This window comes from Agelaius tricolor, unplaced genomic scaffold (assembly GCF_023055355.1).
Source record: "Agelaius tricolor isolate 1412-34295 unplaced genomic scaffold, bAgeTri1.0.p SCAF_1, whole genome shotgun sequence".
Taxonomy (NCBI): Eukaryota; Metazoa; Chordata; class Aves; order Passeriformes; family Icteridae; genus Agelaius; species Agelaius tricolor.
In genome coordinates, this window is record NW_027269261.1 from 92,260,001 (window position 1) to 92,271,065 (window position 11,065).

An 11,065-nucleotide genomic window follows, 5' to 3' on the forward strand; every position below is an offset into this window, starting at 1 on the left:
CCCTTCCACCTCCCCCCAAGCGACCAACAGCGGCAGAGCCGCCCGTACCTTGCTGCGGGCACCCGCTGCCGCTCGCTGCTGGGAGCCGGGCGCGGGAAAGGCCGACGGCGGCACGTTGAGCATCGTGCCGGGCCGGGCCGCAGCCGGGCCCCCGCGGGCGGGCGGGCGGAGCGCTGGGGCACAGCGCGCAGGCTCCGCCGCGGCGGGCGGGGCCGCGGCCCGGCCGGGAGCGGGGCCGGAGGCTTCGGTTCGGGGGCGGCGCGGGGGAGACCGGCCGGGAGCGGACATCGCTGTGGGCACGGAGCAGAGCGTACCCACCCCGGGGGCGAGGGGGGTGCTCGGCCCTGCTCTAGGATTGGTTTTCCGTCCAGCTGGGGTCCCAGCGCCAGGTGCTTAGGCCGAAAGGCTGTGGCGGACACAGCCGGTGCACCCCGCGCTCTGAAGGTTAAGTGTGGGCAGGCTCCGGGTGCGGGCCCGCTTCGATCCTGCGGCAGGGCCCTGGGAGCACGGGGCAAGCGCTCCCTGGATGGCGCTGGCACACTGAGCCAGCGCGGCCTGCAGCTGCACACACAAGGCAAGGGCAGGGCCAGGTAAGTACACAGCCGCTACCTGACAGGCACTGCCTTTAATTTAAAGCTTTGGGTTTGTTTTGTTGTTCTTTTAGGGGCTTTGGCCTTCACGATGCAACTTTGCTTCAATTATTAAAACCAAGCTCACTATTATTACAACTCAGACCTTTTTCTCGTTTCTTGATGTCCACTTTACAAACAAATGCAGTATAAAACTCACTTTTACGTATAAGAACACAGCACATATACATGAGAACACCAGTGACGTGAGGCAAACTCTTCTACACAAGAACTAGATTAGAATTTGGACTCTTTTCTCCGTTTCAAAAACAGCTATATTGTTTCTCTTCTCCATGTTTGAAACTCTGTTGTAACAGCAGGCGCAACACAACTGGAATACTTAATCCAATGATTCCTTGATACACTTCCATATGGAGCCTACAAAATCACATTGACAAGTTTTCCTTGTGTCCTCAGACTTTCAGAAAGTCACAACCATAGAGCCCTTTAAAGTAAGGCATCTGTTCTCTGCTTCAAAAAATTGGTGTTCAGCTTATGATCTACAAACTGTAGGACCTCAGACAGAAAAATACTAATCAATACCTTCCCCACTTAAACCAGGACAGGAAAGGAACAAAGGAAAAAGGCTAAAATTAAAAGGCATCTCAGTTTTATTAAGAATAACTTACATAGAAATAAATTATCTTTAAAAATACTATAATACATATTTATATTAAGTTTAAATTAAGTCTTAGAAGTAGCATTAGTCTTCCCTGCAGTCAGCAACCTGATTCTGTTCCTGAATCTTGTTCCAGTTGATCTTCATCATCTTCACTATCCGAGTCTTCATAAAAGGAAATAGTAGCCTGAACTGGGAAGTTTTTCAGAAGTGCTTCAGCTTCCTGATACAAGTAATCATAGCACCTTGACTTGGGCCAAAATAGTCTGAAACAAGTATACAATAGATTTGCTTATTGTTATTACGTATTTTACATGGAGGAACATGCAAAAAACCAAAGTGAAATTCTATTAAAACAAGCATCCTATAGAGCTTTTCCTTACATGCTCAATTGCTAAGTTGCTTTCTACATTCAATTAAGAAAAGAATTCTCTGGATTCTTATTTTCATCTGAAGGGATAAAGATATTTAGAATGAGAGTTTTGCAGCAAAACTACAAAAGCTCAAGACTCTGCATCTGGAACTTCCCACTCCAGTACCTCATTAACTGTGCTGCCCCTACTGGAACTATTCATATAATTGGCATCAAACAAGATCAAAAAAGAAACATTTGAATCAAATTAGTAGTTTTCTTACAGAAGGTCCCCAGCCTAGGTATGTGTTGATACTTGTTTCACACCATTGTAAAATTCAAAGGAATGATAAAGGTCTGGGTGTGATCAGACCTTGATATTTCATCTGTCTTTCCAAAAACAATCAACAGACTCCATAAGGAAGATGTCCCATGGATGTAGATTTTAAAGCACTCTGTGTTGTATTCAGAAATTAACAAAATATGCTGATAAGATCACAGTTAGCATGGGCTATCAGCTAATGATAATATATTGTAATTCATATACTCCAAGTTGCTGTTCCTTTTCAACTAGTGTCCTCTTTTGCTTACAGTTTGGAATTAGCTAGAAGGAATAGACCACGCAAGTCCCAAGAGCCAAGAGACTAGCACACTACAACATAATGAAATGCTGACTGCAGATTGTTTAAAATAGAAATGCATGAAGAAACAGAAGTAGACAGCTTTCTAGCAATTACAAGAAATATTTTTTAGGCTACTGTTTAACAGAACACTGCTTCCTTGGCAGAACAAAGTCACTGACATTAGCTTTGTAACAGGTCGCCATTCCCAATGTTCCCAGCAACAGCATTCACTCAAACCTAAGCATTGGAGCTGTCACTGTGAAGTCTGCCCGTACAGTTGCTTGGCTAGTGCATCACTATTTGAGTGATGAGAGCCTAGATTCGAAAGAAAGGCACTTCTTGTCTGGAAAAACTGACTGTAATTATTTTAAGCATCTTGCAACACCTAGCAGCATTTCTGAATACAGACTCTCCTACAGATTGAACTGCTGTTATTTTCTTTTATTTCCTTTTCAGAATTCTCAGTGCAGATACTATCATTGCCTTTATCATTAAAGCAGCAGTTACACAAGTATTTTCCTCGGCAATGGTGGCTTAGCCAGTGCATACCTTCTCTTCCTGCCACTCTCTCCCACGCCTCCACCTGCTTCTCTGCTGTGGGAGGGCGCTGGATGTTTGCGCAGCAACACAGCCTAGGAACTACAGCCCCGTGCCTTTTTTAATCACGGGAATGAGTAACAGGGTGCTTCAGCCAACTCCACTACCACCAAAAAACACCCATATTATTATTATTACACATAACTGTGTAATACGTCTTAAGTCTCAAACCAGAGAGACGCATCAACAACTCAAATATATTAAATACACAATAATTTGCCCAAGGATCTGTCAGTTAAAAACCACGTAGATGGCCAATTCATTCCCAAGGCACTTTAATATCTACATAAATATATGGGTGGAAACAAAAGGGGCGGGAGAGCTAATGTTACGATACTACACTGGCGAGCGAGGGACTCTGTCCTGGCCGCGCAGCGCCACAGGCCCCTGGCACCCCGAGGTCCCCCGCGGGAACCGGCGGCGGCCGGGCACTGCCACTTACCTGACGGGGTGCGTGTACTGCGCCAGCTTTCGGGAGGCTTCCGCCAGCCCGCCGGGGCTGTGAGGCTGCGGAGGAGAGAGCAGAGGTCAGCCCGCTGGCACGGCACGGGGCCCTCCCCGAGCATGCCCGCCCCGCCGAGTGCGCGGCGATGCCGGCGGCAGATGCTGCGCCACGCCGCTCCCCACTCACCGCGGCGGGGCCGGGGCTCCGCTGGGCCACCTCACCCGGCGCGGGCACCCACGGTCTCCAGAAGGGCGCAGGGCTGCGGGGCGAGGGCAGGGCCGTCAGCGCAGGACCGGGCCGCCCCCCGCACCGGGAGGAGGAGAGGGGCGAGTAGCCCTGCGGGGGCAGCGCCGCCGAGAGCGGGCGGGGGCAGCCGCCCTCCATCCTCCGCCGGTCCGCGGCCGCTCGCTTATCGCCGCCGCCCGCGGGCCCGGAGGCTTTTATAGCCGGCGGCGGGCGCTGCGCGGCGCGGAGCCCCCACCTCCCCCGGCTCATCTGCCAGCGCCATCCGCAGAAAGGCCCCGCGCGAAGGCGCCGCCGTGTAAACACGGGGCGCGGGCATGCCCCAAATGGCCCGGGGAGGGGAAGCGGGCGTGGGGGGGATTTGGCGAGTCGGTGTTAATCGCACTCGAGCAGACACATGGCAGCTGCCGGGGGGCGGGCGGGGACAGCCCTGTGGGAACGGAGCGGGGGGCGGCGGCACCGGGGATGCGCCCGGCCGCTCTGCGCCCCGGCGGCGGGGTCCGGCAGCCGCGACCGCGGCCTTTTGTTGTTCCAGCCGTGTTTGTTTATGCCCCGGAGCGGCGAGTCACGGCGTGTGGGCACCGCGGCCCGGCCGCGGATGGCAGGCACGGACAAAGGGACCCCATCCCGGGGTGACGGAGCACATGACGCCCTTCAGAGGAGTTCTTAATCGCGTCAGACCCAGTGCGCTCCCTGACGTGTTCCCCCTCAGGCAACGGCGGTGGCTCTTTTTATATATTTGTATCTAAATATATGCGCGCGCGCACACAAACACACACTCACACACTTTTTTTTTAATAGGGTATTTTTACCGTGCCTGTCTTAATTCCTTTTAATGTGGTCCCAATACTTTGTTCCGCTGCCAGCACTGGATGCTGTCACTACACGTGCAAGGTTCTACATGCCGTTTCCATGTTCCCCGGCACCAAGGGAATTTACTTTTGTTTCTATTTTTATTTATTATTCTTGTTTCCCCTTTTCTTTCTGAGGTTGCAATCAGTGATGCATGTGAGAGGAGCAGAAATAAGTTACATAAGAGCTGGTAAACAGTAATAATATCAGCCTTAAGGACTAGGAGGGTTGGTGGGATGGAGCTGCCCTAGATGCTGAAGGAGGGCTTAAACCCCAGGTAATTTATTGTCCCACATTACTGAGGCACTGTTTGGAATAATATTTTGCCTTCTTGAGTTTGTCTGAGGCATAGGAATGTATCTACCTTAGCATTGCCCAAGAGTAACTGCAAGTAGCTGTTGCTCTAAAAAGAGTAGCTACAGGCTTGTGCCTTCTCCACATCATCTTCAGCGCAATCCATTTCACCAAATAGTACCAGCAGTACCAGTTGTAAAAAATGTTACATGTTAGAAGCTGTGTGGGAAATGTAATCAGGGTAATCTTTCACATCCTAAAGTCAAAACCAGATGTAGACCAACTTGCCTTTCTGAAGGAAAGCAACCACTTACGTTGAACAAGAAATAGTTGGAAGAATGCACACATTCAAGCTTGTGTGTGCTGGGACACATTCCAACTTTATCAGTAGACATACTCTATCATTTTGGAGATTTGTGCCATTTGGCCACTTGGAAAAATTGATAATTATGACTTTAAGAATTAATAAAGAAAAACGTATTTCCCAGTGAAAAGTCCAATTTAGTAGGACATTATGTTTGTAGCTCTTTGTGTTTTTCCCTGCCTCACTTTCACTGTGGCCTAGAATGAGATTAATTAAAATCAGTGAACAAAAGGCTCAAACTACAATACATATTAATCTCACAGCTAAGAAATAGAGAACTGAGCCAAGTATAGTAACTTGTGCAATAAACCAAACGTGATCATAAGCAAAACTGTTTCTACTTTTTTTTTCCAAATAGCTACTGTGAAGCTTGTCAGGTGAGGTAAAGCATAAAAGAAATATTTAAAAGCTCTCTGGTAGCAGATTCTTCTTTGGCTTAAATGAAGTGAAAGCAGTAATTTTTATATTTCACATTTCTCCTTTGAGAAATTTAACACAGGCTATGTAAGGGAAAAGAAGAGGCAAGGTTCATTGTCTAAAGAAGGAAAGCAGAAACATCCTCCATCGCATTAGTAGTGACAAAGGGCTAGGAGAACACAACATCAGCTTTATCTGTTTGGTGAAGCATAAAAATTAGTTTTAATGTCTACAGTAAAAGCAACAAAAGATGGGGTGTCTTTGACCAATGATTCTTAATTGTCTCAGGATTCTTTTTAGTACCTGCCTGAAATGAGAAAATATCCTAGGGAGAAAGTGTGATTTCCCCATTAGAGAGCAAATTGAAAGAGAGGTGTTGAAAGGATAAGGAGAAAATAATGACTAACAGCTGTTGTTCCCCTGCATATTTTCACACTGTGTGAGTCTTCTTGGCTTTACAGTTCAGTAATGCAGTCCTGTTTGTTGAGAGAAATACAGAAGTCTGTCGTTGCAATAACTTGTTATCATTGACGTCATTAAAAAAAAAAAAAAAAACAAAAAAAACCAACCCCCCCCCCAAAAAGAAAAAAACAACACCCTTAACATTTTACTATCTTCCCATTGACCTTGAAATACAGGCTGGAAACTGGTAAATCAGGAATAGAAGATGCTTTGTCATGTTTGTCTCTTCTACAATTTGTGCATTGTGTAGTAACAGTGCATTGTTTCATCATGCTAAAATCTCTTCAAGCAGGAGCTACATACCACTGCTGAACAAATAGCTGGTGTAATGGGAGTGATGGAATACTCTTTAAACTGGTTCTTTTAATACAGTAGCGGAATACATAGCTCTGAATTCAACATGAAGTCCAATAAAGGCAGTTCCTTCATGCATTCTTGACTCATCTAACTACAGCAATATTCCTCATTCTCTGCCTTAGTTCCTGCTTTTTTGAATTTCTACTTTTTTTAAAAAGTGCAAGTCCTGAGTTGAAGGTTGTACATATATAACTAGACTGCCTCTAGGAAAGGAAGGCTGCTAAACAGGATCTAATACACTGTGCTTTACTATACTGGAATGAAAACTGAAAAATTGTGGTTTATAGTTTTATTTACTCTTGTGCAATAATAAAAGTACCTGGGCTTTTTGAAAATTTCTCTCAAGCTCATAGATTTAAAAAATTTCCTTTTACCATTTTCCAAGCAGATCATAGCCAGTCATTTACAGGGTTTAATCCTGCTTAGCCATAAATTGATTTTTATAGGAATTTTTGGACAAAATTGCAATTGAAGAATTTAAAATGGAGTACAAAAATTCTTGTACAGTGATTCTTCTACTCTGATTTTACAACAGTGGAACAAAACCCTGATTTTGTTTTATCAGAATTATACCAAGTAGTATTTTTCCAGAATGAAAGTAATTTTTTTAAAATTTGGTTTAAATTGATTAAAAATGATTTTGTGGCTTTCCGCAGTGTGACATCTTGAAATGTAGTGCACTGTTAATAGGATACACAGAAAAGCAAACACAGAGATCTGTGCAGATTTCAGTGTGCTACTATAAACAAAAAGGTGTTCACAAATGGCTTAGAGCTAAATTTGACAAGACAGTGCTAATCACACTGGGACATGGGAATATCTGGACAGAGGACAGTCAGCTGGCTTCATATTCACCTCACTTAAGGCAGAAATACCTCTCACTTATGAGTAAAGGAGGGACATTTCATGAAAATTATTGCATGAGTTGATATAGGGAGAGAATTGGCTTGATCTTGTCAGGAATTTGTTTTAGTGACAAAAGCAAGGTCAAACACATGAAATTGTTCTTCTGCTTACTGAGACTGAACTGAGAAAACTGATCAACAGACAAAATTTGTGATTATTTTATAGCCTAGCGTCATCTTGATGCTTCCACTTTTAGCAACAATTTAGGACCAAGTTTTGGAATTAAGTCTATGTCTGATATTTGCATAAAGGTATTGACTGTACATACATATGTCATTTATTTATGTGTTTGGCCTGTTAGCTCATAAATTGATTTTTTTTTTGCCTACTAAAAGCAAAGTTCACACAGGAAATTTGTGAACAACTCTGATTGTTCATCTGTGTGCAAAAACAATTTACTGAAAACTTTGCAGTGGTGTCTTATGAGGCCTTAAGAATTTTTTAGCTGTGATATGATACAAAGGGCATTCTTTCTGTTATAGTTTGAAAATAAAATATCAATTTGCAAAGCAAAAAGACCACCACAGATGTGTTCACCAACCTTTATCCTTACCACTATTTGGATTTGATACAGTATTTTCAATAGACCTAATGTACCTGAAAGTGGGCTTCATTCAGCATTTCCACAAAATGATTTATTTTTGTCAAGAAATAATATGAGATCCAAACTACATTCCAAGAAATAAAAAAAAAAATACAAATTAACCTTTTTATTTAACAACAAAAAAAAAGGAACAGAACTAAGTCAGCAGACCAGTCTATTCACATTACCAGTGTTACCAATGGCTATAAAATGATTGCTTGGCTAATAAAGGTGGTGCTTGTCCTATTGCTGGTGTGTATTTTTCCATCCTATTTATACACAAAAATGCAGTATATAATCAAACAGAGTCATTCCACTTAAACCAAAGTGCCAGGTGATTCCTACAGGGGTGTATGTTGGAGGTCTAAGGATGGAATCCTCTTTCATGGACATATCCATCCCACTCCTCCTCATTTCACTGGATTTTGACTAGGCTGTAGTAGTATTAAACATTGTTCTTTTATTTTATGGAGGAAATTATTCTTCCCCTTCCTCTATTTAATCAGAAAGAAAACTTTGTGAAAAGGAGGGATGCAATTCCAAGAAAGGATGTCTTTCACCCTCTTTTTGCTATTGGGAACCAGCTCCTGGTAATTCAGGAGTGAAGGGCCTCACTTGAAGGGGCACAGCTCTACTACATTTCACTCTGTCAATGAGACTGAAACCCTCCAAGTTCCTTAGGTTTATCCCAGAGGTGGTGCTGTTACAAACTTTGTGCTGGGGTGATGGTTGCAGTCTGCTGGGGGATGAGCAATGTGTTGTGTTTGTTCGTGCTACACGTGCAAGGCCCCTCGTGTCCAAGTGGCAAAGTGTGACTGCACACAGCACCTTGGGCTTCCTCGTTTCCCTCCCCCTCTGCACTCCGCTCCCAGGCCCAGGCTGGCAAATGGTAAAGGATAATGTATCCACATGGGAAAGCAGCACATTAAGGGACTGAGAATGTGTAATGGAATCAGCCACCAGTTACAAGGATCTTTTAAAAAAATAGCAATATCACTTGCTATTGAGTTATGGGCACTTTAAATTCCATGCAGATAAGGAACAGAGACATCAGTGCTGAGCACCAATCTTGTTAACCTCTTTTAATAGAATTGGAGTCAGTGAAACACTGATACATCATTGATGCCAGGACTCAGCAGAAGTGTCTGGCTGGCTCATTTCATAATGCAGCATAATGTCACAGTGTTTGCTGCAGTTGGAACACAGAGTGCTGCAGTGTGGCACTGGCAGGATTTGCCCTCTTGCCTCTGGAAATAAGTGAGAAGCAGCCAAATGAAATGAACTCAACAGCTATTGACAGAAGAGATGAAGAAATTAAGATAATCATTGGAGTGTCCTGATCTGACCCCCTGGTAATACAGTCCCTAGCAATGTCATCTCCTCTCTCACAATGTTCCATTCAATTAACTGTTTCTTCAGATATATTGCTTTCCTAGCTACAAAGATAGCGATGGAGGCAGAGTGGTTGTTTTTCAATTTCCCTTGTCTCTCCAAGCTATCAGCACAGCATCAAATCTCCCTAAAGATGCATGCCACTAAGCATGATGTGTATAATGCAGAATGATGTATATAATGGAGCATTTAACCTCTGTCAAGAGGGAATGAATTGCAAGAAACAGAGCTGTACCTCTGAGAAACAAGCACCTGAGAAAGGCAATGTGAGTCCTGAAGATAAGCAGTGCCAGCCGGAGGCGCACATTCGGTATCTCGTACTGCACTGCAGGGATGTCAGAGCTCTTACTCAGGTGCCTGCAGATAGGTGCTGACAGAGACCCTCTAAGCCTGCAGCTCCTCACTGGCTTCTTGTGACTGATGTTATGAGGCTGCCAATTCCATCGTGTCAGAATTTCAGCACTTCTTTGAGCATGCTCCCAGGGATCCTTAGTGGTAGCACTGAGCACAAGGGATAGGCTGCTAGCCTGTCTGTTATTAATGAAGATGCAGATATGTGCCAAAGGTACCAAAGGTAAAAACTGATATCACTTGTTTTTCAGGCTGCTTGTCAGTACCCTTAAAATCACAGTTTTCATTGCTTATAATTTTCCAAATTTTATTTGAGCTAAATTTTCCTGTGGTAGAGGAATTAGGGGGGTGGGTGCGGGAGAGAATGTGGGAGTGGAGGAGACGGCAATCAAAATAAAACAGCTCAAATCACCGAGCCATTTTCAAGAATCATAGAATATTTTGGGATGAAAGGGACCTTAAATATCACTTAGTTCCAACCCCCCTGCCAGGGGCAGCAATGTCTCTCATTAGATCAGGTTGCTCAGGGCCCCATCCAATCTTGGCTTGAACACTTCTGGGGACTGGGAGATCATCTTGCAATATGAAAAAGTTCTGGTGCCTTTTTTTTGGAGAGGAGTAGGTTTTAGTTGATGTGGGGAAGGGCATCTTAAAGATGTGGGAAGAACAGACAATGTTTGAGCAAGGAGACTGGATCCAAGTCCCAGATAGGCAGCAGAGAACATGGAGAGAGAAGAGGCAGGACAGTCACCAAAGAGCGAGGTTGCAGAAGCAAAGCAAGAGTGACTAGAATAGGAGCTGGCAAAAGAAGGCATTTATCATGGGAAGGACAATTTGGACTGGAAAATTATGACTTGGTCATGTCAGAACAGGGTAAGAAGATTGAGGTGAAGGACTGGGGACAGGAAGACCTCCAAGTGCTTACAAATGGGAAAATACTGGGAGAACAGTCTTAGTGAAGGACATTGAGCCTGGATGTTTTGTTCCCAGACATAATCTAAAGAGAGTCTGAAAGCTAGAACCTGGGACTGGTTAATAAGAAGTAAGATGAAAAATCAAAATTGGGAAGATACATGACTAAAATATTAGTACATTGAGGAGAAGGGAGATGGTAATTGAGTTGGGAATAAAATCAATGTAGGAGTTGTAGCCCCAGTGTACACCTTTCCAAAGCCTGTGTGGACCTCAGGAGACTCTATTCCAGCAAAGCCTGAGAAACCTGCTGCAAAGGTCCCATAGCCTTCTAGAGAGGCTCCAAGTTAGTACCACTGTTACTCTTCTTTCTCAAAGAACAAAATCCTGCATCTTAGGCCTGAATTTTTCTATCCAGGTCCTATTAATGCAAGACCTGATGATTTTTTCCCACCTGGTTTTTCCATTTGTATTTATATAACATAGCAATTCACCTCAAGACTGTAATGTGGAACAATTTTAATGCTGCAGTCAGTCACCCAAAAAACCAGAAACTAAAAAAAATTCTGTGAGGTTCACATGTGACTTTTAGCTCATCATAGATAGGTGTTTAATAGTTCTTAATTTAAATCTAACATAAATTCAGGCTGCTGTTCAATAGAAACCT

General features: G+C 44.2%; 2 protein-coding genes across 3 annotated transcripts in view; both read right to left on the reverse strand.

Moving 5' to 3' along the window:
* Positions 1-203, reverse strand: part of CYB5R4 (cytochrome b5 reductase 4) — a 30,193-nt gene extending 29,990 nt beyond the window's left edge. For both annotated transcript variants that reach the window (XM_071443752.1, XM_071443745.1), the window contains exon 1: positions 49-203. In XM_071443752.1, the coding sequence (XP_071299853.1) occupies positions 49-123 (75 nt within the window). In that variant the 5' untranslated portion in view covers positions 124-203. The remainder of the gene's footprint in view (positions 1-48) is intronic.
* Positions 204-1,222: 1,019 nt separating this feature from the next.
* Positions 1,223-4,196, reverse strand: RIPPLY2 (ripply transcriptional repressor 2). The gene is made up of 3 exons (XM_071443769.1): positions 3,452-4,196; positions 3,263-3,327; positions 1,223-1,514 (listed from the first exon to the last, which is right to left on the reverse strand). The coding sequence occupies exons 1-3, from the start codon at positions 3,758-3,760 to the stop codon at positions 1,349-1,351; spliced, it is 540 nt and encodes a 179-aa protein (XP_071299870.1). The 5' UTR covers positions 3,761-4,196; the 3' UTR covers positions 1,223-1,348.
* Between the last annotated feature and the right edge of the window lie 6,869 nt (positions 4,197-11,065).